This window comes from Callorhinchus milii, unplaced genomic scaffold (assembly GCF_018977255.1).
Source record: "Callorhinchus milii isolate IMCB2004 unplaced genomic scaffold, IMCB_Cmil_1.0 Scaffold4, whole genome shotgun sequence".
Lineage (NCBI taxonomy): Eukaryota > Metazoa > Chordata > Chondrichthyes > Chimaeriformes > Callorhinchidae > Callorhinchus > Callorhinchus milii.
In genome coordinates, this window is record NW_024704745.1 from 12,693,952 (window position 1) to 12,721,121 (window position 27,170).

The 27,170-nt window shown below is 41.1% G+C and overlaps 1 protein-coding gene across 8 annotated transcripts; it reads right to left on the reverse strand.

Moving 5' to 3' along the window:
• Positions 1-100: 100 nt before the first annotated feature.
• Positions 101-27,004, reverse strand: hao2 (hydroxyacid oxidase 2 (long chain)). 8 transcript variants are annotated; one of them, XM_007895870.2, is made up of 10 exons: positions 24,956-25,048; positions 17,172-17,795; positions 10,103-10,255; positions 8,986-9,137; positions 6,553-6,836; positions 5,230-5,307; positions 4,538-4,756; positions 3,795-3,953; positions 1,163-1,232; positions 101-318 (listed from the first exon to the last, which is right to left on the reverse strand). In XM_007895870.2, exons 2-10 carry the CDS (start codon positions 17,246-17,248, stop codon positions 263-265), a joined length of 1,248 nt encoding a protein of 415 aa, XP_007894061.2. In that variant the 5' UTR covers positions 17,249-17,795; positions 24,956-25,048; the 3' UTR covers positions 101-262. The 8 variants fall into 8 exon arrangements, with proteins under 8 accessions (XP_007894061.2, XP_007894060.2, XP_007894066.1 ...); XM_007895869.2 differs by having other exon boundaries at positions 5,230-5,310; XM_007895875.2 differs by lacking the exons at positions 17,172-17,795; positions 24,956-25,048 and adding an exon at positions 26,986-27,004 and having other exon boundaries at positions 5,230-5,310.
• Positions 27,005-27,170: the final 166 nt, after the last annotated feature.

Consider the following 27,170-nt stretch of genomic DNA (forward strand, 5'->3'; position numbering starts at 1 on the left):
GGCTGAATTAAAATAGTCCAGTTAAAGAACATCTATATCTCAACAAAAGCAAACAGACAATTGTTTTTAAAACCATCATTCTTTTACAAAATAAAAATCATTTGATATATTCTTATTTCTTTATTTGTCTTGGTTACAGTGAGGTTATTGTTTTTTTCAAATTTTCCCAAAAAATTTGTTTCTTCCTTGGTGCATCCTATTCCTTTCCGGTGATGGTGTCTTGTAATCAGAATTCATTTATGTTTTCGTCTAAAGATTTGTTCTAAAGCTTGGAGAATTGGATTAAGTTTCTGTTGATCTCGGAGACATTCCTGCAACCTGCAATAGGGACAGCACATTGATGGTATTACAAAAGACTAGTCTATACCACATGCTTAAAGCTATTCAGTACTGGGTCTGATTTGTAGTACTTCCTAACAGATTCGTTGTAACTAGAATTCCAGTGAGAATTGTTTCCCAGAACTAAATCATATTTGAATGGACTTCCAAACCATCTCCATATTTTACTATAACATCATTCTGGTTAATAGAAGGAGCCCCATTTGTACGACTAAGATTCCTTATACAGAAATCTCATTAGGAAATGCTATCAATTAATTTCTGATTTGTGACCGATTTTCAAAATTTAAAGTCACTTCCCAAAATAGCCATCACACAAGCTCCCCCAGAAGTGAGGACAGGTCATTTTGAACTGAAGGCATCTCTATTGGTGTGAGTGCTGATCCACAATCAGCTGACAGGAGGTGGATATGGGTGGTTTGGATTAAAGGAATTGGAGAAAAAACAAAAAACTGGGATGAAAAGATCTGCTATGATCTAAGAATACTATTAATCGTTTCAGCACCCTGGGACATCCTCCCGACATGAAAAGCACTATACAAATGTAATCTTGTTGTTGTTGTTATTGTAAAAGGCAAAACAAGCTTGACAGACTGAATGGCCACTCCTAGTTCCTGTGCTGTCTATTGAACATAAAGTACTGTCAGGATAGAGCTCATAACCTTCACAAAAATAATAATTGTGATCTGTAGAGGTGTGGACTGACACACTAGCAATGCTTAACACTTGTGTGCATAGATTTGTCTAAACTAATTTCACTCTGAAAATTAGGTTATTGAAACCTGCCAGAACAAAAGAGCTTTTAAATGTCTTTTACTCTTACCTGCCAAAGCCATCGAAAGTCGAAACTCATCATTCAAAATCTGCAAAATCTCTCTCACCCCTTCTTCTCCCTAAAGCAAGAATACAATCGATTATCTGTCAAACGTCACACAGCTTTCATGTGTTACCCCTATACAATGATTGGGCATAAGTGTGTTGCATCTTAACAGTATTTACTATGGCAGGAGCACGATCACAAACAAGGACAACTCAATTTAAAGTGGAAAATGGTAAGAAATGACCAAATTGCAGTATGTTTTACAGAATAACTTAAACGTGTTCAAAACTACAAACGTATCTAATGATTGAGATGACATGAATGAACCATTTCAGTTTCAATCCGGTGGTTTATGTGCAGGACCGAAGTCCTCCTGATTGGCTCGCGCCAGCGCCTCCGCACCTCAGGCGCTGGAAGTGTCAGCCTCCATGGCTGCATACTCATCCTCACCAAGCCAGTCAGGAACCTGGGTATCTTGTTTGACTCTGAACTGTCCTTTCTCCCCCACATCTGCACCATGACCGGTTATGGGAACTCCCTCCCCATCGGCCTTCCCAACTCTTCCCTTCACAAGCTGCAGATCACCCAAATTTCTGCAGCTTGTGTACTCTCACGCACCAGGCTCCGTGACCCCATCACTCCCACCCTCGCCCGACTCCACTGGATCCCCATCCTCCAGGGGATCGAGTTCAAGTTCCTCATCCTCACCTTTAAGGCCATCCATGGCCTTGCCCCCTCCTTCCTCTCTGACCTGCTGACTCCCTACCAACCCACCCGCTCCCTCCGTTCAGCGGGCTCCGTCCTGCTTCATGTCTCCTGCCTGACCCGCCTTACCATCGATGGCTGGGCTTTCAGCCTTTCGGCCCCCACATTCTGGAACTCCATTCCATGGTCCCTTCGCCTCGCTTCCTTCCTTGCCTCCTTCAAGGCCAGTCGCAAGACCCTTCTCTTCGACCGTGCCTTCGGTTGCCCTCCCACTTCTCTGCCTTCCCTCACCCCTACACCATCCCTCCCCCATGCTCGGGCCCCGATACCTGACTGTTCAGCGCTTTGGGACGTCCTCCCGACGTGAAAGGCACTCTATAAATGTAATTTTGTTGTTGTTTAGGACATGACCTCAATTCGGTGTTGCTTAGAACAAGTGCAATCTAGACGTGCACACAGGTAAGGACTAACAAAAAGTCCTAGAGCTATTGTCAAAACCCAAATATTTGGTATAATCTGTATATTATGTTAATATATAATATATTAATTTCCACTTTGAGGTTAGAGGCTGAATGAGCAGTATTTGCATCACTATCATGGAAATAAACATGAAGATCCTGATCTTTGTAAATTGGTAAAATCAGGCTTGTCATGATAACAGAGCATTAATATCTTTGCATCATAGTGTGAGGTAACCTGGTTCTTTTACCTCCATAGCTTGCGTTGAGATCTAATTCGGAGAGGAATGAAAGTGGGTTCTGATGCATGTTAAGAGTTCCAAGTTGAATGAGTCTCAATCAAGGCTTCATTCAACGTGGCACAAAGCTGCTTATAATTATACAGTATTAGCCCAATCTGACACAAGTATTGCTTAATGATATATGACATAGCAATGGAACTAGAAGGCTGGACAGTAAATTATGGTATCTTGGTTTTGTATTACAATCAAATAGGATTATTTAAATCAAAACAAGGTTATTGAATAGCATAGAAGAGTGCTAGACTATATTTTATCTGGGTGGAGGGTGTTTGTCATTGGACACTGAAGGGAAAATGACCAAATGTTTCAATGCAAAAAAAATGCTACCTTGGGCTACTATTACGTTTCATACCATGGTTCATTCTACGATTTACAGAAACACATGGCACTGTTCTTGAAAGCTAAGACTTGTAAGAACCTAACTATTTTTCATAAGATATTTATTGATGGCAGAAGAAAATCCTATCTTGATCACAAACAAATATGGGAAGATAAGTTTTCAGGGTTATTGGGAGAGAACGGGTGAATGAGATTGATTTAGATCGTTCTTTTAAAAGGCACAAACATGATGGGCAAAATGGCCTTCTTCTGTGCTCTATAATTCTATAATTCTATGAAATGTGGACAAAGTCTTTGAAAGTATATGCTCCACTTCTAAGAACACAACTCAGCACTGTAGGATTTCTCTAAGACTGGGGGCTTCGGAGAAATGGAATTCTGCGAGCACATAATAATAATAATAATAATCCTTGCATTTGATATAGCGCTTTTCATGTCTTCTAGACGTCCCAAAGTGCTTCACAGAATATACTGTAAAGTGAATTTGACTGTATATTTGTGGGCGAACGCGGCAGCCAATTGAGCACAACAATATCCCACAAACAGTCATGGATTGAAAATGACCAATTTTTATTATTGTTTTGTTTTTTTGGAGGGATTATTATTAGCCGTCAGATGGTCAGATCTTCCATCCGCAGGAATGCATGCATTGTGTTTAGGACCTTGGTTGATTCTACAATTAAACCATACCATAAAGCATACTTTTCTTATAGGTTACCTACACTGAACAGCTTCAAAAGAAACATGATAGATATATACTTTGGCCTATTAGAGCGACTCATGATCTGACATAAATTGTGTTATCGTACATGTAAAGCAACTACTAGTTACCTTGTAGGCAAGTCCCCAAACCACTGGCCGGCCAATGAAAACGCATTTGGCACCCAGAGCTAAAGCCTTAAGGACATCACTTCCTGTACGGATTCCTCCATCCAAGTAAACCTCAACCCTTCCCTGTACCGTCTCCACAATCTCTGATAGGGCATCTATCTGCAAAAGTTCAAACATGTATCGCTCACCATCTTGTAATTCATCATTACCATTTTTGTTTGATTTGCAATTTACTTTAGTGAACCCCAATATAATCAAACTTTTCATGCAACGTGATTCTTCAATCAGTGAAACTTGTGTGAAGAAAAATGCCCCAATTTATAAAGAATACAAGAAAAAGTGCGGTAAATGAAGAATGGTAATTTAATTATTAGAATGCAGGAATAGTAATAATAATAATCCTTACATTTGATTTGACCTTATCACGTCATTGAGACGTCTCAAAGCACTTCACAGAATATATTGTACAGTGGATTGACCGTGTATTTTATGGGCGAAACACAGCAACTAATTGTGCACAGCAGTGTCCCACAAACTGTCATGGATTGATTGACCAATTTTTTTTGAGGGATTATTACCCCCGGTAAAGCGATCCACCAATCGACTAACAACCGGGTTCCTGCTACATAAACAGAGGCGTGTGGGGTTAGGAAACTTGCTGAAGGTACAGATATGTACAAAGGAGAGAGATGTATATCAATGAGAAACAGAAAGACGGAAACCACACTAGCAAATAAACTGACCGAAGCTGGCCCTCCATCAAGTTGTCTGCCTCCATGGTTGGACACTATGATGCCTTGGACACCATGTTCCACAGCCAGCTCTGCATCCTCCTTGGTTAAAATACCTTTAATGATTATAGGCAGGCGAGTCAATGACTGAAGCCAGTAGATATCTTTCCAGCTGATTGATGGATCCAGAGAATTGACTGCACCTCCATACACCTCTGCTCCATTAAAGTCCTGCAAACATAGGAGAAGTGTATGCTTGTAATGTTGTCAAGATACGAGATGATAATCATCATTGGTGAAGATCCTGACTTCAAGCCAGTGTGAACAACTTCTTCCAGACTTTTTCATTCCCTTTGGTCTAACTAGGGCTGAAGGGCAATGTGATGATCCCGTTGCGAGGGAGTGGGACTGATTGGGTTGCTCTTCCAAAGAGCCGGCACAGGCACGATGGGCCGAATGGCCTCCTTCTGTGCTGTAATATTCTATGATTCTATAAAAAACAGAGATTTCTTCCTTACCATCCATTGTCTTTCTCTCTTTCAATCACTTACTTGCACTCACTCATGTACAGACACAGGTGAGCAGGTGAGATTAATTATATAGTGTAAAAAACAGTATAAAATTAATGATGTTCTCAACTTTGTTTGTAATTAGTTATTTCTTATCTATTTACTAAACAGTAGAACTTAATGGATTATGCTTACATATTCACCGGCTCTGGTTTGCTTAAAAGGACTTGTCATGCACTGCTTCTCGTTAACCTGACCTTGAAATGTTTCAACCTGCTACATGAATGAGGGTTGGGGATGGAAGAAGACATTGTTTAATCTGAAGATGCAATAGAATAATTAAACTAAAACAAAGAACTAAATAACAAATAAACAAACAACAACAAATTACATTGTATAGGGCTTTCACATCAGAAAGACACTCCAGGGCGCTGGACAGTCAGGGATCTGCACCCGAGATGGTGTTTGGGATCAGGAGGTGTGAAGGGCTGGGAGGGTAGGGATAAGAGAGTGACCAAAGGCAAGGTCGAAAAGGAGGGTCTTGAAGGAGGCAAAGGAGGAAACGAGGTGGAGGGACTGTGGGATGGAGTTCCAGAGGATGGGTGCAGAGAGACTAAAGGCCCGCCTGGCATTGGTGGGGCAGGCAAGGTGAGGGACGTGAAGCAGGCCAGAGCCCGCTTAGCAGAGGGAGCAGACAGGTTGGTATGGGGTTAGGAGGTCAAAGAAATAGGGAGGAATGAGGCCGTGGAGGGCTTTGAAGGTGAGGACCAGGATCTTGAACTGTATTCTCTGAGTTATGGAGAGCCAGTGGAGCCTGGCGAGGATAATAAGGTCGTGAAGCCTTTTGCGGGAGAGGACGGGCCGCAGAGCTCTGGATGATCTGCAGCCTATGGAGGGAGAAGTTGGACTCCCATTCATAGGAGATCTAGGTTAAGTAAACTTTATCTTGTTTACTGTAAGATGACGCTTTGGAGTGACCTATGCTGCATCGATTAATTTAAGACTTGGGTAACAGTATATCTTATCTACATAAAGCATATCTTATCAGTTTATTCTCAATGATAGATTGCAGATTTGCATGCTTTCTTTCTATCACAATCTTAAATTTATTGTCTGTGACAAGCTATGTAGTTTTAGCTGGTTAGACTCTAGCATAGTCAAGGGTGTCCAAGCCTTAGCTTTTGCCAACCTACACCTAATACTTTCCAGAATTTGGTAAATAGGATGCTTCCATCCAGGGAGAGAGTGTGCCTTCCATTACAACAAATATCTTGTGAATCTCCATGCATAGGGGGGATGTTTGGAACTCAGTTTGATTTGGATACTATTAAGCATGGTGATGGGTTTCCACATGTATCAGACACCTACCTGACCAAAAAACCAACCACACTATTGTCGTGGCACAGTCAGACCTCAACAGCACTCTACTGTTTCAGTCGGAACCCAATGCCACTATGCTGTTAGCACTAATTCAGTCTGAATCTAACCCTCCAATTTTAAAAGAGGCAGTTTCCATACCTCAAATATTCCATCAAAGTTTTTCACTTTGAGGTGAGGTGGAAGTTTAAAGTTGTTCCTGATATCATTTCTCCTTTTGCCAGTGTAAGGGACATCCACAGTCAGTACGACAGCCTTGTATCCCTGTGCTTCCACACGTTGCACTAATTGCTCCGAGAGTTTACGGTTCCGGTAGACATAAAGCTGAAACCATTGTAATCCATTCGGTGCTGCTGTTGAAATCTCTTCTACTGAGCAGGTGGAGTACGTACTGGCAATGTAACAAGTATTCATCGCTTCAGCAGCTATAAAACAACACGCAGAGACTAATCAATGTCAATTTCTTATTTTTATTACTCGTATACCATTTACGGCTTCAATATAGATATTTTTTGAAAAGTTTCCAATTGTTTCTTACAATTTAATCTGCATGACCTTGGTTTAGTCTCACCCAAGCAGATTGGGTGCCTATTTTCTCTCTAATTATTCAAGGAATTTAGAAGTCATGTTTATATAATAATCCATGCATTTGATAATAGTGTCTATCGTGTCTATAATGTCAATATCGCAAAGTGCTGTAAAATGTAGTGAATGTTATTTGTAGACAAACAAATTTGCCCGCAGCAGGCCTCACATCAGCAATAAGGTGAATGGTCAATTTATCTGGAAGATTGTTGGCCAGGACAGTGGAAGAAACTCCTTACTCTTTTCAAATAGAGCCATATAATCTTTAACATCGACCTAAATGGGTTTAGTGTCTCATCTCATCTGTCATCTACCAATGCAGCACTCTTAGTACTGCATTGTGGAGTGTCAAGCTGAACAAGTTGAATTCACATCTCAGGTGGATACAGATCTGCAACACATCACTGCTCAGAATTAAACCAATGAACAAATGCTACAAATGCAACATGAAGATAGATGATATACAGCTAGAAATGTCCCATTTATAACTGCAATCATACTGGAAAATCAAAAGTACTTGCCATTTTTATAGGCTTTTAAACAAAATATTCTTTCTTTTTTTCTTATCAAATAGAAAGATTTTATTAAACCATGGGGTTTTTGACTATATTCTATAGATACTAATCCTTAACATTAATTGGGAATGATAGATTTTATCCTTCATAGGGTTAGATTATAGAAGAGGTTTCCTTGCTTTTCGTGCCACTATTTTTTTTAGAAACAGGCATCCTGAGGAATGGATTCTTCCCACTCGGCTTCTGTTAAACCGAGGTCTCTTCTGTCTGTTCAGGCGGACCTTAAAGATCCCATGGCACTATTGGAAAAGAGAAGGGAGTTTCACCCGCTGTGCTGGCCAACAATTCCCCAAATAAAATTGGTCGCTCATGCTATGAATGTTTGTGGGATATTGCTGCGCACAAACTGGGTGCTGTCATTCACAGTCAATCCACTTTACAAGTTATCCTGTGAATCACTTTGAGACTTCTCAACAACCTGATAAGGCACCACATCAAATGCAAGTATTATTGTTATTATTATTATTGTGGTCCTTGTTGGCAAAGCAGCAGAAAGCTTGCTAGCCAGTGTTCTCAATGGCAAGTTATTCAATTTAGTTGGTTAAACTCGACGAGTACTTCAACACATACTTTGTGATCCCCAAGTCTTGGCTCTCACCAACCTGTGCCCAATACTCTCCAGAATTAGGTAAGCATGGCGTGCCCTCCAGAAAGAATGCACATGCCATTTCACATGCATGGAAATTTCCATGTGTGGGTGGCATGCACAGGTGGAACTCTGTCTGTTTGGATACTTTTAAGTGTGGCGATGGATTTTCAAGTGTCAGAAAAATATCTCTTCTGTTTTTTTGTGACATTCTTTGTAGGGTTGATTATTGTGGCATTTCTTAATGGATTTCAAAACTCAAAATGATGGAAAATCTCAAACCAAAGAAAACTTAAGCAATAGTAACAGGTATGAGGTACCAGTGATACATAGCGAGACTGTACATTGGATTACTATATGTAAAAACATTCTATATATGTACACAATTCATATATAGAATGAATATGTATGGATACCTCAACCCTCCTTTAAGCTGTCTATAAGATAAAACTCATTTACCATTACAAGGAATGTTTGTTTTCTTGAAATGAACACAGCTGATAATGTCAAACTGTAGCTGGTTCAGGCAGGTTTTCACATGTGAATCTGAAACCATTTTGCCCTCAGAGTGGTAGCCAGATGTTGCTTTGCATCATTTCCTGATCTTAGAATAAAAACGTCCAAAAAAAAACCTCTTAGCAGAGCTGTGATCTTTGGTTACTCATGAATGTTTGCAAGCAAATGTAACAGAAACTATGACCGATACTCATGACTATTGTGTTTCAGCACAGCTATTACTGAGCAAATGCATGTTATCACTAATGTGGCTGTGTTAGTTTCTCTGTGCTTCTTCATAATTTAAAATACAATAATTCTGCATTGAAGTACCACGGGCTGTACTCATCTCTCCATCGTGCCACGCCAAGCAGTGGAAGGCAGTGGGGGCAATCCCTATGGGGAAATTGATTTCCATGCCCTGGATGGTTGTTCTTGTGTCTGTTACAGAGACATCTCTCAACATTCGGGGACGCAGACGGATCCTGCAGAATAAACATCAACATTTTAGTTAAAACCAGGCAAATTCAACGTAGGAATAATTTGCATTGTAAAATACCCATTTGGGCTCCTCCCAGCATTGTGCACTTCTCAATTTTTCCAGATAAGACATTAAATCAGTCAGCTGCAGAAAGTAACTTGAGATGTACTCCCAAAATGAAAGGCACTATAGAACTGTAAATTGCATTTGTTTGTAAACCAATAATATACTATTTATAGTAATAGAAACTTACAAACTACTTTTAGCCGGTAGAAATACACACTTAGATGACCAAACATAATTGAAAACCAACATACAACCAGAATGGTGGGTGGGTGTCAACGTCAACTTGTGGGTCTGACTCTTTTCTGCCTGGTATTAAAGATCCTGTGACACTATCCAAAAATAGAAGGGAGTATCTTCGGGTGTCCTGGCTAACCATCCTCCAACTCACTTGGTCATTTACCTCATGACTGGATGTGGGACCTTGTTGGTCCAAATGGCTGCCACATTAGTCTGCAAAAGCAATCGCTATATTTGCCGAGAACTACTTGTGAAGTCTGAGCATATTAAGGTGCTTTAAAAATGCAATCTGTTCCATTCTTTTCATACTAGTGGGTAAGATGATTGCCAGTAGTGAATAGGTTATTGACAGTACTGGCAAGAGGATGAAAGGTTATAGTTGCATGCCTGCTATCAAGCTCTCCACTTCATCAATTTCCACTCAGTAAAAATTCAGATATATCCACATATATGCCTGCTTCACATCCGCTATCCGGCCCTCTGACTTGCCCTCCCTCTCGACTTGCCTTAAGACTTACCTCTTTGACTGTGTTTTCGGTCACATTTCCAACGTGAAAAGTGCTATTATAAATGTAAGCACTCAACCACCAGCTAACTGGACTAATAGTGGTGGAGATCGAGTCCGGTGAACCGGATTTTTTGACAGTGTTAATGCGCTTAAAATACCTTTTATAAGCAACTAGATTGTCATCCCTGGTACAGCACTCATCTGCCCCGGCAGCATAGTAATCCCAGGTAGTCTTGGGTAAGTGTTCTTTGGCGAACAATTCAAAGTCTGACAGACATACCATTGACATTGTCGGGTCACACAGTGAAGTCCTGAAAGAATAATGGTTCAGAGAAAACATTTTAAATGTGTGCCTCGATCTCAAGCAGGTTTGTGCACAAAGAATGAACATCGAACAGTAACGACAATGTATTAAGGGAGTGATCACATCAGTCTCGCATGAATTCACACATAGTTTAACATTAATTTAAAGTTAATGAGTTTAGGGTGTCATAAATGATTTGCTGTAAAACCATACTGACAACAGTACTAAGAAGGTCTTAGTTCCTGATTGTTATGCATTCTATTTTATGATTTACTGTAATTATTTACATATGTATTGGACTGTATCAGAAAACCCGGAAAAGCCCTAGAAATTTTACATGTTCAGATAGACACAGTTCCATTATCATGGTTCAAGTGTCATCATATTATTATCAAGTGTCTAGCCAATTCAGTTTGTAGCACTGTCACATCTGAGACAAACATGTAGTTATATTGTCAATTGTTTGCGAGTTTAATAACTTTACTCCAAACTGACAGCCGCTTGCAGTGCTCCTCAGTGTACCACCACTTAAATGTAACAGTTTGACTTTTACAGCAATCTAAGATTTAATCTTATAAAAGTCAGTGAATCAATTCAACAGTGCTTTAGGCGTATCTAACCTACTTTCTAACCTCCAAATTCACTTATAATTCTCACACAGAAAAATATCAAAATTGTTGTGGAAATTTTATTTCTGATATGTTGGCTATCCTAAGATTAATGTTACATTTATTACTATCAATTCCAACCTTGCAAAATTCAGGATGCACTAAGGGCTGAAAGATGCACCGTTTCATAATATTGTAGATTTTTGTGTAATAATTGCAACACATTCCTTTTAAATAATGTGCTGGGTTGAAGTTGAGCAGTTTTTGGTGTTTGCATTTAACTGATAGAAAAGATGTGAGAAAGGACATGAAATTGAGCTCAGAGAGCAAGGAAAGGAAAGAGAAGGAATCAGGCTGCATTCAAGTAGTAGGTGGTGCCTGCCAATTAATGTCATTAGTGTCCCCTTCCACAGTGACCAACCTCTTTTCCCCCTGCAGTTCATATGATGTTGTATTTAACTTATGCGCTACTTGGAACCAGTTTTAAAGTTGTCTGCTTCTGGCTGACATTCACCACAGTTAAGCTGCAAAGTAGAATCCAAAGCATCAGTAGCAAAAAAAACTACACACATTGAAGTATTGTAGAAGTAATGAAGGATGGTTCTGCTCTGACATATAGCTCTAAGTTATCAAGACTGGCTCATAGAGCTTAAATTATTCACATTAATTGAAGGAAGAAATTGCATGTTACTATCAAATTTATTACTGTTTTTGTAAGTAAACACCAGCAGCCATTTTGCACACAGCAATTCTTTGCACACAGCAAGATTCCATGAGTTGAATGATTAATTTATCAGGAGTATTGTTCCCTTTTCTTTTTGAATAGTGGCATATATGATGGTATAGGCATAAATAGACTCAAACCCTGGGAGCTGAAAATGGAGGCTTCAAAATTTAAAAAAGCCTTGAATAAGAGAATAGATAATGCTTCACATGTCCAATATTCTCTGTCGAAACAAATGACCAACAAATACTATTGTTATTATTACTAATGGATTATTATTATTATTGCTGCATGGAATAATTGCTTAACAATGGAAGTGTCTGCTTGAGAACACTTTTGAAGGAATAGAGAAGATGAACATATAATACACAGGCAAGCAATGATTTCTATGCTGGGGCTGGGTTGGGATAGAAGAATGATGTTGTTTGAGAGAAAGTCAGGTAAGAATAATATTTTGATAGGTACATCTCTTTGATTATCCTCAGAATCCTGTGGAAGATTGCCCCTGGAAGCCAGAATAGACTGGGTGAAATCCATGGTATGATAGGTGATACAGGGAGTTGTGTTTTAAAGTCAAATGGCCTATTCTTGTATCACGTTTTCTTATCTTCTTGTAGTCAAAATCTTTCAAGATACAATATCACATTGAATGATAGTGTGCAAACTGCCTCTAGCTTCTCTCCATGGAAAATTAACTTCTGTCGTGAAATGGTCCAAGAGTTTTACATTCAGGCAATCGTCCCAGCCCGAAATACTTTGTTTTTTTCATTTCCATTATGTCTTCAAGCTCATAGAAATCTTTACTTCCATTTCTCTATCTCAAATTATCTCACAAAAAACAGCATTCGTTGTCAAGAAAGTGTGTTCCTTTGCAGACCAAAAAACATCTTTCCTTCTCAAGGTTACGATCGTTGTCTTGCTGTTTAAGACTAATCTTTCAAATAAATCTAAGACTAATTTTTAAAAAATAGACTTAGATTCATTCGAAATTTGGAAACCAATTTTCCACAGTTCTTTTTCGATACTGCAGAGAAGTGAACATGAGATGAGAAAAGAACATGAAAGATTTTGGGTCTTGCATTTCATAAGGCAACACATTATCAGGATTGCAACACTAGTAGGCTAAGAGAAAGCTGAATGGCTCCTGCAATGGTAGAGGTTCTGAGCCCCTCACAAGCCCCTCGTGAAAATGGGCAGACCCAGAATTTGTACATAAGAACGTAAGAATTTGCTAGGCGAAAGAAGACCAACGTCCATCTAGTTTGCCTTCCATCATCCTGGCAGTCGCTGGCAAACTATATCCTGGGACACGACATTGAGCAATGTATTGAGTACATTGTATTGAGCGGTGTAAAAACAGTGTCATGACAGAAAGACAAGTATATTATACACAAAGGAAGTGATAAAACAGCATGACAACAACAACAACAAGATTTCATTTATAGAGCGCCTTTCATGTCGGGAGGGCGTCCCAAGGCGCTGTACAGTTGGGTCAGGACCCAAGCAGGGGGGAAATGGTCAGGGTGAGGGGAGGTGCCTCTACTCTACCTAAACTATCACAGCCAGTCTTCTCACAAATCACCAGCTCAATGCATTTAGCCCAAGCTTATGCATTTACTGCAGTAAGAATGTACACCTGGCTCTTCATCCAGAAACTTTTCACAAGATCACAATTGAGGTTTGTGCAAAGAAGGCCCTTTGGTCAATTTCATCTCATCCTTCCAGAATACCTAGTCTTCCTTACACGTTTGATCGTCCTCCATCAAACTGTTCCATATATGAAAATCTTCAGCTTGAATAAATAAATATTTTGAATCTCTACCTTGGCTAAATAAATATGCCTTCCCTTCAGAATTTGTTACATTTGAAACTTCAGGTAATTTTACAGGTAACTGCTGTCAGGGGTAGGTACTATGTATAAATAGGCAAATGCTATAGCCAGTTTGCACAGCAGCTCCCACAGACAATTGTGAAGTGAATGATTCTGCCATTAAATGTGGCTGAGGACATGACACTGGACTCATTTAAAAAAACAGCTTGATGCAATCATGGTGGTGGGGAGGGAACGGCAGAGGGTAGGGTGGTTGTTCTGGAAGGATGAGATCAGATGGGCCGACTTTGCTTTCATATTAAGCAGCCCAAATACCGCAAAATAGATACTTCCCCCAATTATAAACCAATTTAAAACAAAGCACGAAAAATGGCCAACTTGCGGGTAAGGCAAGGAAATTCTGCGAACATTGCTGCCTGTGCGCTATCCACACCACCTTCTCTCCCTCTGACATGGCTCTTGCCACTCTCCCTCCCCCCCTTATACTCCCTTGTCCCCATTTCTCCCTCGTCCCTCTCAACTACAATCACCCGGATGAAGTTCACCACCTGTTGCCTCGATCCCGTTCCCACCCAGCTGCTGATCACTCAACTCCCCCTCGTTTCCCCCTGCTGGCCAACACGGTCAACCAGTCTCTCTCCTCAGGCTCTGTTCCACTCCCCCTGAAAACCGCGGTCATCACACCACTCCTCAAAAAATCCGCCCTCAATCCCTCTAATCTCTCACAATACCATCTCCAACCTACCCTTCCTTGCCAAAGTACTGTAACGTATTGTTGCAGGTCAACTTCAGTTTCAACTCTCTCTTCACTCCCTCCTCGAGCCCCTGTAGTCTGGTTTTCGCCCTGCCCACAGCACAGAGACAGCGCTTGTCAAAGTCATAAACGACATTCTCTCTATCGGTGACCAGGGCTCCCTCTACCTCCTCGTCCTCCTGGATATCTCTGTCGCACGTTCAACACAGTCGACCATGCCATTCTCCTCCACCACCTCTCCTCCCTCATCCACCTTAGTGGAACTGCACTCACCAGGTTTGAGTCCTATTTAACCAACCGCCTCCATTTCATCTCAGCAAATTATTTCTCCTCACGCCCCCGGCTCGGTCACCTGTGGAGTACCTCAGGGCTCCATCCTTGGCCCTCTTCTTTTCCTTATCTATATGCTCCCTCTGGGCGATGTCATCCACAGACATGGGGTAAGCTTCCACATGTATGCGGATGACACACAAATCTACTTTGCCTCCTCCAGTACCAACTCCAGGTCCACTGATGTTCTATTAGCTTGTCTCGCAGACATCAGGGCCTGGATGAGTGCAAACTTCCTGCAGCTTAATGTGGACAAGACGGAAGCCATATCCTTAACTCCCATCAACATCTTCACTCCTGCAGATCTACACTTCTCAATCTCCCTGGGATCTCCCTCAAGCTCACCGAACAAGTGAACAATCTAGGCGTCTGGTCCGACCTCCAGCTGTCCTTCAGCCCTCACATCCATTCTTGACCAGGACCACCTTCTTCCACCTCCATCACTTTGCCCGCTCCGACCGTACCTTACCCCAAATGCAACTGAAACCCTCGTGCATGAGTTTACCACCTCCTGCCTGGATTATTCAAATACACTCCTTACCAATCTCCCCAGCTCCACTCTTCAAATGATCCAGCTCATTCAGAACTCTGATGCCCGCAAGTTTACCCAGACCAAACTCCATACCCACATTTCACCAGTTCTGGCCAGGCTCCACTGAACAGATCAACTTCAAGGTCCTTACACTTGTGTTCAAATCCCTTCACTCTCTGGCATTTCCCTACTTCGCCGACATCAGTGACTCTTCCTGTGCTCCCTATCATTCTGTCCCAATTGTTGGGACTGAAACCAGCCACACTGCTGGCCATTGTACTGCTTTCTGAAAGTGAACAAATACAGAATAAAATATTTTTTTCCACAAACCAATATTTGAACAGTCTTGTTCAATAGAAATATGTTACAAAACTTTTCCTACCCAAGGCTGTTGCTTGTTTTCTGCTGTTTGACCAGAAGCAGCAAAAAGATTGAAACTGCTGGATTTTGACCTCAAATCAATTGAAAATTAACTTGCATAATGCAGAAGGAAGAATCCAGAAGCTTTCCTGAGGCCCTAGGGCCCAAACTGTTACTGAAAGCATTGCATTTTTGCTTGCTACAATAAGAATACATGCAAAGAACAGAATAATGAGTGCCGATAACTATTTTAAGCTTGATAGGTTGCAAACTGGTTCTCGATCTCACTCAATGGCCACAAGAGTTCTTCCTATAGGCTCTAATCCAAGGATGGGGACAGCAATTTTGACACGTATGCCACATGTATGTCAAAATCCTTGTCCCAATGTGCTGGCCTGTCTCGGTAGTAGCACTCTAACCTCTTTGTCAGAAGGTTGTGGGTTCAAGCCCCATGTTGGGACTCGGAATCACATAGTCTAAGCTGACACTCCAATGTAGTGCTGGGTTAAGCACCATTCTTCAGATGAGATGTTGAACCAAAGTCTTGTCTGCCTGTTCAGGCATACATTAAATATACCATGGTACTATTCAAAAAGTGTAGGGTGTTTCTCTCTCCCGATGTCCTGGCCAACAATCCACCAAATAAAATCAGTCACTTGCTCCATGGCTGTTTGTGAGACATTGCTGTGCACAAACTGGCTGCCGTGCTTAGCCAATAAAATACCCAGTTATGTTATTTTGCATTATATCCTGTGAAGCGCTTTGAGACATCTCGACAATGTGATAAGGCGCTATATTAAATGCAAGGATTATTATGTCAAAAACTTAAACTGCATTGGGGCTTTGATTTGCTTGAAGAGACAAAGGCCGAAAAGCTCTTCACTATTTCTCAGCATGATCATGAAGAATTGTTTCATAGCAAATTAATTAGGACCTCTTGAGGTTAGTAGAAATCAGCAATTAGTCCTGTCTGCCTGATCAGGTAGATTTTAAAGATCCCACAGCACTGCTCGAAAAGTGAAGGGAGTTCCTCCCAGTGTTCTGGCCAACAATCTCCTAGAATTGGTCATTCACACTTTTTGTTGTTTGTGCAACATTGCTGTGCATAAATTAGCTGTCCCGTTGGCCAAAAACATACAGTCAGTGCACTTGATAGTAAATCAAAAGCGATTTTAAAAGTTTCAAGGATGTGATGAGGTGCTTTATCAAATGCAGAGAATATTATTATTACTAATATTTATCATTATTATTTTCCAATCAATATCTTTAAAGTCCTCATGTAAGTCATATTAATACACTGAGGGGCAGGCCCCTCCATATCCCAACAACTCGTCCAAAGTGTAAGATAGTGAGTGGAGTTTAAGATAGTGAGTGGAGTGGAGTCCTAAGTGAGTTCATCATTATTACAACAGTAGTAAAAATCAATGGAGTAATACAATCTACGCATCAATAATCCCTTTGAAAGAAAGGTGCTCAAAATTTACATATAGTATACAACATGCAGTCTAGCCAATGTTGTATACACAATCAGAATACAGTAACATATCCATTCATGGCAAGTCTTTCATTTTACGTGGGCTGTATAGTACATTATTCAAAGTTGGTCTCAGTAACGACTCACGGTTGATGTCTCCACTGAAATGAGTTGTATGTAGTGTAGATGTCTTTAGACTAGGAAGAGACCTCAAATGGAGATAAGCAATATGGAGTGGGCTTCAAAGCAAAACCATCTGTTGCCACAGATAATTGAGGGGGCAATCTAGGAACAGCAAAAAATGACGTACCTGTCTATATCTGGATTGCTTTCTGATGTTGATAGGTGACCGGTTTCCGAAAAGGTCTTAGTGTCTTTTCCATCCATGTTTTGTGAGCTGGGCTGAGTCAGAAATTTATGCTGTGTACTGTCACCTGATGAGCTATGAGTTGAGGTAGATGAACCATCACCTGTCAATTCCAAGGCTTTGGCTCCACTGTGATCCTTAGAGCATTCTAAGGTCCTGCTTCCACCAGTGCAATTCTTGGAGTGGCTCTTAGACTGTTGCTTGCGGGTATGCCTCTTTATCTTAGAAGGGATTCTTTTCTGCTAGAGTTGCGTTGGCTTGAACAGTGTTCATCCAGATTGGACATCCCAAAAGCAAAATTTCCCTGCACTTGATGGCCCTCTGCCTTTTTACATGAGCTGAAGATGCATGCATATTTTGGGTGCAGCGTTGAAAGTTGAAGAGTGCAGTAGTCAAATCTGGCTGGTACAGGTGACTGCTGGTACAAGTAGAAAACTAAACAAAAAGTTTTGTACTCCAATTGGGATTCCTCAGCTGGACGCCTTACTCACCATTCGTTGAGGGCCAAGCAAGTCCAAAATCTAATTTGGGTGTTACCAAAAAGTCACTTTTTTAAAAAGAAAATCCCTAAACAGAGAAAAACAAGAAAACTAAGTCATTATACCTGGAGCTAAGTAAGACAACTTGCCTGAACACTTAGAATGTGTTTTAGTGCTACTTTTATGAGACTTTTTGCGAAGCAGAACTATTCACTGACAAGGGGGAAGAAACACTTGAAGGTTGAAGCATGGGAAGCTACAGGATGAGAAAGACTAATAATGCAGTCCATCTGTTAGAGGAAGATAATTTTGTGCATTAGTGCCTGGAAACCCCAGCAAATGATGGAAATAATTTGACAGAAGCAGTTTCATTACATGTTTGCTTCTAGTATAGTACATTTCCCCCACATTGTGCCTTTACTTCATGAACATCTATTCAGTTTGTCCTTAATAGAACAAAGGAGAATGTTTTTTTGAAACATTGTTTTGTGTCTGTTGGTGAAACAGTATTCATATTAACTTTTATGAGGGAATTGGATAAATATCTGAGAAGGACAAATCTAAAAGGAAATGGGGGAATGGAAGGAAATGGATAGCTCTCTCAGAAAGCCAGAACTAACAGAATGGGCTCTGTCTTTGCTTATAAATCAAAAATATATAAGGAATATAAAATATGTTGTAGAAATGAAACCAATAGGACTCTTTTCTTAACATCTTTACGTGAATAAAAAAAATTGAAAACAAATTCTAAGCAAAAAAAATTGGAACTTGTTTTGTATGATGAATACCATAAGTGTACAAGTCCATTGCAATTTGCATTGTACAACCAGCAGTGACTCTCTCTAGAAACAGCCTTTATAGGATCAGGTATCCACTAATCAAAAGTCTAGTGAGTTCCTGCTTTGGATCCCTTGACTTTCATAAATGATTTCACATTTCTCAGGTGGATTTTTAAAATTAAATATTTAACTGGTCCATTTTTAAACAGAGTAAAATAAGTTGTAGATGACTTTGAGCTCATAGGCCAGTCTGCCACTGAGGGGAGCCCTGCATTGTTGGAGGTGCTAGCCTTTGGGCTAGACATTAAACCAAGTTCCTGTCTGCCTGTTCAGGTGGACATTAAAGGTCATATGGCACTGTCCAAAAAAGAAGGGAGTTTCTCCTATTATTCTGGCCAACAGTCCCCCAGATAAAATTGTTCACTCTTTTCAAGGCTGTTAGTGGGACATTGTTGTGTGCAAATTGCCTGTGTTTGTATACAAAATTACACACTTGGTGTACTCTACAGTAAAATTCTGTGATGTGCTTTGAGAAGTTTGGAGGATGGGATAACAACAACAACAAGATTACATTTGTATAGCTGCTTTCATGTCGGGAGAACGTCCCAAGGCGCTGGACAGTGTACAGCATTTCAGACCCAAGCTGGGGTCAGGGGGGAGAAGGGAGGGAGGGGAAGGGGGGTGACCAATGGCATGGTCGAAGAGGAGGGCAGAGTGGCTGAAGGCTCTCTCGCCAATTGTGGGGCGGGTGGTTCGGGGGACGTGGAGCAGGCCAGAGTCGACTGAGCGGAGGGAGCGGACTGGTTGGTAGAGGGTTAGGAGGTCACAGAGGTGGAGTGGGGCGAGGCCATGGAGGGCTTTGTAGGTGAGGACCAGGATCTTGTACTGGATCCTCTGAAGGATAGGGAGCCAATGGAGTTGGGCAAGAATTGGGGAGATGGGGTCAAGGAGTTTGGTGCGGGAGAGGACAAGGGCTGCAGAGTTCTGGATTATCTGCAGCCTGTGGAGGGAGTAGTTGGGAAGGCCGACAAGCAGGGCGTTTGCATAGTCGAGCCTGGAAGTGATGAAGGTATGAACAAGACATTATATGCAACGATTGCTATTCTTATGTGACAGCCAACATGAAAACATGAAAGTACAGCATGCATGAAGCTACAAATCAGAATATGGAAGTTCTACATATACTTGAGCTCCATTGAAGTTATGTACTGAATCATATTTTTCTCTGAGTTATTCTGCTGTTTATGAAATGCATTATCAAGAAACCCAAATAAATAAGATTCACGGGAAGAATTGGAGTCCTGTAGCTTAGTGGTTAGAGCACTCGCCTCGCAAGCAAGAGGACCTGGCTCAATTCCCAGGCAGGGTGAAATGTGGAGCAAGTTTCCTTACTCCACAGACCTGTTTACCTAGCAGTAAGTAGGAACCTGGTTGTTAGTCGATTGGCAGATCGCTTTTCTGGGGTTATAATCCCTTCAAAAAAAAATAATGTGGTCATTCAATCCATTGTTTGTGGGACTCAGCTGTGTGCAATTGGCTGCTGCATTTCGCCCACAAAATATACAGTCAGTTCACTTTACGTATATTTTGTGAAGTGCTTTGAGATGTCTAGAAGACGTGATAAGGCACTATATCATATGCAAGGGTTATTATTATTGATTTAGTCCTTTTTAAATCCAACTCCACTCCCTTATTTTTTAACCTGGCCCCTGATAGTTGAAACCCTTTAACATTGTGGGCAATTTGGTTGATTCAAACTTTACCAGTCGCCTTCAAAATCTTCAAAACTGAAATCTGGTCACCTCAATGAGGTAAATAATGTTTGAGGATCACCATTGATGATTGTCACAACTTAGACAATTCTTCCTGTTCACCTACAAATGTGAACTTCCTCGTTTGCATGAATTAGTAGTACAGTATTGTGGCTCTGGTGGGAAGTCTTTAACATTCATATGTCCCTCTGGATCGATTTTTAAAACATACAAAAATCAAAGGGAATTCTGAGGAATAATAACATGGAATAGTGGAACTTTGTCTGGTCTGGATAAATATGTTTTTTTTCATGTGGCAAAGCACCAAAAAAAACATTGAGTTTCATAATTTAGACTTTGAAATGTATGTCTGCCATGAGCGATCCACAAAAAGTTTGCTAGAGCAAAGTGATCAACTCCACCAACTGTAGTGTCATTGCTTTCCAGTATGGATAGATATTTTTTAGGTAAGGGTATCAAGATATATGGGGCAAGAGCATGTAATTGGAGTTGATCTACAGATCAGCCATAATCGTATAGAATAGCGAACAGACTCGAGAGGCTGAATGGCCTACTCCTGGTCCTATGTTCCTTTATGACACTTTATTAAGACAACTAACAGGATAATGGAAAAACGTGGTCTCCATTCAATTTTACACCATGAATCACAACGCAGGAACTCTTAAACCCCCCACCTTTCATTTATGATTACTTTAAAATGCACACCTCACCCTCACCCTTACCCACCAAGCTCCAGCACCAGACTCAGTATCAGTGAAAACATTTTGCAATGTGTAGCAAAACTCGGAACAATAACACCTCAAACTATTGGAAACAAAATGCAAAATATTACAATGATATTGTATTTCTGTAAAAATATTTTTAAAAAGCTCAACCGTCTGTGGAAAATAAACCACATGTGCCACACTAGCTTCTGTAACTCACAATTGCAGCTCAACATTCTAGCTAGGTTTATAATAGTCTGTGAGACCATATTGTCTTAAAATGTAAAATCTCTCAGAATTGTGGAACATTGTTGAATCCAATTATAATTTAGAAGCAGATTTTCCACAGTTCTTAAAATGAGCTGGCTTTCAAATTCAGATTGAATTTAAGAATTTTCCACAGTTCTGTGCAGTCTTTGCGGTCAATGTGTATGTGCAAAGTGCAGGAAAAGATGTTGGTGTGACCTGATGACCTAGTACAACATTTTAGTACAGTAGAAACCTGCCGGCGTTTTGAAGTGAAACATGAATTTGAAGCAAGCTGGCCCTCGGACTTTCTGCTTATTTAGATTTTGTGGTCAGTAAGTATCAGGGTTTGCACCCCAATTGCCCTATAAGTGAACCCGCCTTATATGCACATTTTACAAGGTTCTATTATAATCTTTCAAAACTTTGGAAAGAGTTTTTTAAAATATAATTCTGTCATGGGATAACCTGGAACAGGTAGATGAATTAAGAGCTACAAACTGGGCTTGCCCCCAGTTGAGAGAAAAAAAAGAGATGGCGAACCAGATGTTGGAGTGAGAAACCAATCAACCCGCAGTAAGTGGTATGGTCAAAAGTCCCTAACAAAATAGGTTCTCGTCAGCATTTAGCCAACACACCAGCAAGTTGCTTAATCTCTACTCGCACTTGAGGCAGTATACGTTTCACAAGAAAGATAACAGGGGCTGATTCGATTGTTTTGCTGATGATCATAAACATTGCAATTGATAAACAACATTTTCCCCGACTGGTCAACCAATTCCAAAAGGACATGACCTTAAAAATTAAAGCAAAACGGCTTAGAATCGAGGGGATTTTGTCTCACAGAGATTAATAAGAATCTGGAACAGCACTACCCAGAAAGCCATAAGTGATGAATTGGTTGAGGGATTTCAGGCAGCGATGGAAAGATACTTGGGAAGTGAAAATATTAAGTAATGTGGAGGGACGGTGAAGAGGTGGGATTAGGGGAATGATAGTTTGTGGTGAAGTGAATTTGATCACCCTTCTCCTGCTCTTGATTTTCAATGTTGTGAATTTTAAAACAATGTCCTCGTATTATAATAAAGTAATAATAAAAATTAATAAAATTATTATTATGCATATCATAATGTTGTGAATTTCAAAGAGATGCACGCATGTTCTGGCTTTAAAGAAAGTTCCTTTTTAAAGGCTGTGTTTGTGGAGTGGTGTGGTGATAGATGTAAAAGTAATAATGGAGGGAGAGAGGAGCGTGGGGTGCGGGATTGTACAAGTTACAGTTAAATGTTTTGCAGTGCGTGATTTGAAGCTTGGATTCACTTGAGTGCATTAGCAGATGTGGCGAAACCTGCTAGCAAAGTTGTTCGAATACTTCCCACGACATTTCCATGGACTATTAATGGGAGCAGTTTTGAAACCATAACTTAATGCAAACTGTCAGTCGTCTTAACATAAGTGAGGACATGGGACAAATAAAAATGTATGGAAATTTTAAATACTCCAAAACATTTTAAATGTGAAGCCAATTGACTTCCAAGCAGTGATGTGTCGGGGAGTGGGAAGTATCATTTATAAGTCCCACACCTCATTGTGTAACATCGAGCCTGTGGAAGACAAGCACCCAACCTGCCGGTCTTTTGGAATGGATCGTCTGGGCCATGTTCATCCAATGGCAAGTTCTCTCTGTATTCCATTGCTCTGGGTGCTGGGCTAGTTCTAAGAGGTGAAAAGACACTAATCGTATTCACTACCCTCTGGTTCCCTTATGGTTTATCACAAGAAGAGAGTTTCCCCCAGTGTTCCGGCGAGGAATCCCTCAAATAAAATTGGTCAATTGGACCAAACATATTGGGGTGAACACGCTGTGGATCAGAAGGCCTGGGGTTTTTACTAGGGTCTTTAAATCTCAATTTAGAAGCATTTGGTGACACTGGTCAACACTCCAGGACCCTACCCGGCATGAAGGGTGCTATATAAATGCAGTTGTTGTTGTAAGGAACATATTTTATGTGGCTGTAAAAGGCTGTGAGGTGGGGGACAGGTGATGGTGGTGTTGGTGGTGGTAGGAAGGACTTGCAAGCCGTGCAGTATCTCCGCGTCTCACTTTGCCAGAGGTGAATAGGTGAATATTTCACAGGAGAACCTGTGGTTCACTGGAGCCATTTGTCGCTGTTTGTCGCTGTTCTGTTGTTGTTTGGTTTCTTTACTTCACCATCACAATCCAAAGAGTGAACGATCCGATCCGGGTTAAGTTTAAAACCCACACTTGAGATTAGTTCTGGTTAGGAAACCGCTCTGGTCCTTGTCTCTGTGATGAAACCTAGGTTTAAATTACAGGTCCCTGGCACGAGAGGTTTGAATTGCTCGACCGACTGTTGACTTTAATAAAGCAAACTACCAATTCACAGAAAAACCTGAGTAGATAAAACTATACAAAGTAATTGATTGAAAGGAATTAACAACTTGCATTTATATACCGCCCTTCACGTGGGACAGCTTCTCAGAATGCTGAACAATGGCGAGGTTTAACGCCAAGCCGGGGGAAAGGAGAGATGACTGTAGGACACAGTCAACAACAACAACAACAAGATTCCATTTATAGAGCGCCTTTCACGTCGGGAAGACGTCCCAAGGCGCTGTACTGTTGGGTCAGGACCCGAGCAGGGGGAAATAGTCAGGGTGAGGGGAGGGAAGGGAGGGAGCGAGGAGGGGGTAGAGAGTCGAGAGGGGAGCTGAAGGCACGGTCAAAGAGAAAGGTCTTGAGACCGGCCTTGAAGGAGGAAAGGGAGGAGGCGGCGAAGGCACTGGGGGATAGAGTTCCAGAGCCTAGGGGCTGAGAGGCTGAAGGCCCGGCCACCGATGGTAGGGCGGTTGGGGCGGGGGATGTGGAGCAGACCGGAGCCAGAGGAACGGAGGGTACGGGCAGGTAGCTAGGGGGATAGTAGGTCAGAGAGGTAGGAGGGAGCAAGGCCGTGAATGGCCTTGTAGGTGAGGATGAGGATCTTGAATAGGAAAGTCTACAAATGCAATTTAAAGATGGGTAAAGGAGGGCAAGGCAGAGAGATTGATGCAGGGCGTTCCAGGGGTTCGGGCTGTAGTGGTTGAAGACATGGCTACCGATGGTGGAGCGCAGAGATCGGGGAACTCACAGAATCAGTGCGATAGATCTATTCAAAATTGCTGTCTCAAAAATACAAACACAACTGCCCAGCAGATATTACAGAGTTGTCACAAAAAGATTTTTTTTACTGAGATGATGTGCACAGATTCAATCACCCCACAGTCGACAATGCCACCAATACTTTTAAATTAAATACTCTAGAGACGTGCCACACTTAATCTTTTTTTAGCAGGTTTTGTTCTGAGACAAATCTTAACCTTATGAAAATGGCCAGAAATAAAATCCAGAATCAGACTCAGTAATTTTACCCATGAAATTAAAACCTGCTGATTTTAACACTCTGATCTCCCTCGCTCGTTCCTCTGACAGAATTCCTCTGAATTCTCCATTCGCGTTCCATCAAATATGCTCTGCTTCATGCTCTTCTCCCATCACGCACCTTACCGTGTTGGTAAGATCTCTGCTTTTCCAGGATCTCTTACCTCTGAAACTCCTCCCCCATTCCCCCCCCCCCCCACCCCCACACACACACACACGTTTCCTTAGGCCTGAAATCTATCACTTTTTAACAGCCAACTTTGCCAACAATGGATTATCGAACCACTCTTTTTTTTATTGTTTCTCACCATCTCTCCTGTTCTGTCCTGCTTTCTGATGCTGTAGGCCTTCACCCGAAGACTAAGCTTCTCAATAAAAAAAATGGGAATAATAATAATGATCCTTGCATTTGATATAGTTCCTTATCACATCGTCGAGAAGTCTCAAAGGGCTTCACAGGATATACTGTAAAGTGGATTAACTGTGCATTTTGTGGGCGGAACACATTTTTTTTCTGTGCTGTTTATTCCAGAAATAAATGTGTCGGAATCATGCTGCCATCTCATGAGGTAACCTAATTCCCTTACAAGCTATGCAATTCTCTGCTTAAAATATCTCTCAGTTGGTATTACATTACAAAGCCACTTCATCTGACATTTGTCAGCTACAAAAGTTACCAAAATAACAAGAACCAATTGCACTTACATAGCATCGTGGAGTCCTGTGGCTCAGTGGTTAGAGCACTCGCTTTGCAAGCGAGAGACCTGAGTTCAATTCCAGGCAGGGCGAAACCTTGGGCAAGTTTCCTTACTCCATACAGAGCCTAATAATATTCCCTCCAAAACTAAAAACAATAATAAATTGGTCATTTTCAATCTACGACTGTTTGTGGGACATTGCTGTGCGCAATTGGCTGCCGCGTTTGCCCACAAATATACAGTCAATTCACTTTACAGTGTATTCTGTGAAGCGCTTTGGGACGTCCTCCCGACGTGAAAAGCGCTATATCAAATGCAAGGATTATTATTATTATTATTATCTTTCATGTTAGAAGGACGTCTCAAAGTGCTTTACAAAAACTGAGCGGGAGCCCGAGCTGAGAGAGGGGGTTGCCTGTGGCCGAAAGTACAGTCAAAGAGGTAGATCTTCAGCCAGAATTTGAAAGCAGAGAGGGGACAAGGTTGGAGGATCTGGAGAGAGAATTATAGAGGGAGAGGGTATGGCAAAGTGGCAGAGGGCTCCTCTGCCAATGATGGAGGGGAGCAGGCAGGGGACATTAAGCAGATCAGATAATGAATCAGAGGGAAGTTGCCGTTGCAGGAGATGAAGAAAGAAGGTCATCTCACCTGAGATGAGAATCGTAATGTTGAATGGCTGTGGGATAGGGAGCCAACAGAGCCAGACATTTCATACTCGATTTGAAATAATTTAAGACTTATCCAAGTGTAGAGAAATGTCAGGATCTAACTCACAGTATTTCTTATCAGGATTATTTAATGTAAGGAATCCAGTTTGCTTTCCAGTAAACGGAAGTAACTAATCCCTCAGGAATACCACTCTGATGCAATGTATTCCCAGAGTGGAGTTTCTGCCGATCAGAGGGATTTCTCATTGAAGAAACCCATTAACAAACAGCGCAAATTTAGACCCATTCAAGCAAGCCCTTAAAAAAAAAGCATGCTTTGCCCTCTTTAAAGCACAAAACACAATTAGTGAACACAAATTTGCTTCATTGCTGATCTCAGACCAGAACCCTGTTTGCTTACAGACACTGCAGTTCTCAAGTTAGTTTACCTTTTACATCATAAGAAACAAAAATTGGATCATAAATAAGCAATACAAAGAAACATACAGTGTGAAACCTGCTTGTACGCAAAGCAATTGGACCAGCATCATGATCCAGCCTTTGCCCTGAACATACAAGTCAAGCCAAGCCAAGCCATCTAAAACAGCACATGAAACTAACATGGAACCGGAAAGTGAGCAGAGGCATACCCATCAATTTAGTTGTGTAATTTCCCAAGTAAACGATAAACAAATCCATATTCAAACAGAGCTAAAGCATTCCTACCTTCAGTCTCCTGAAATCCACAGTTTTCCGAGGAATTTGAATTTTTTAAAAAAAAAAGTCTTTGTTAAGAAGTCCTCAGACTTACGGAAGCACAAACTAGCAGCATGGTTGCACTGAACCATGCTGAATGGCCTCAAATTGAAAAAAAAACAGTCCAAAAAAACACACAAGCTTTCACCTAACCAAACAGTTTAGGGTTTATGTAAAACAAAAACTGCAGCAAGCTATCAGGGATTAACTCTCTGTGCAAAGCCAAACAGTACTAACCTTTGTGTTCCAGAGGCATCGTCTGCCAGAATTGTGCTGAGCCTGTGCCATCAAGGGAGTAAATCCCATTCTTTTGACATTCCCAAAAGACCAATGTGATGACAGACTATTGTGAATCATGTTGTGCAACCAACCACTGTTGTTCTGTCATGCTACTGAGTTGTGTGGAATGATTAGCACTATTA

Bases quoted from the DNA above. Each gene is read 5' to 3' on its own strand.
- hao2 (XM_007895869.2), bottom strand. From the start codon at position 17,248: ATGGATGGAAAAGACACTAAGACCTTTTCGGAAACCGGTCACCTATCA. The intron at 5,311-6,552 runs GTATGGAAACTG...TCATTCATGTAG, and splicing joins ACTTTGATGGAATATTTGAG to CAGGTTGAAACATTTCAAGG. The intron at 4,757-5,229 runs GTAAGCATAATC...CTATGTTTGCAG, and splicing joins AAACCAGAGCCGGTGAATAT to GACTTTAATGGAGCAGAGGT.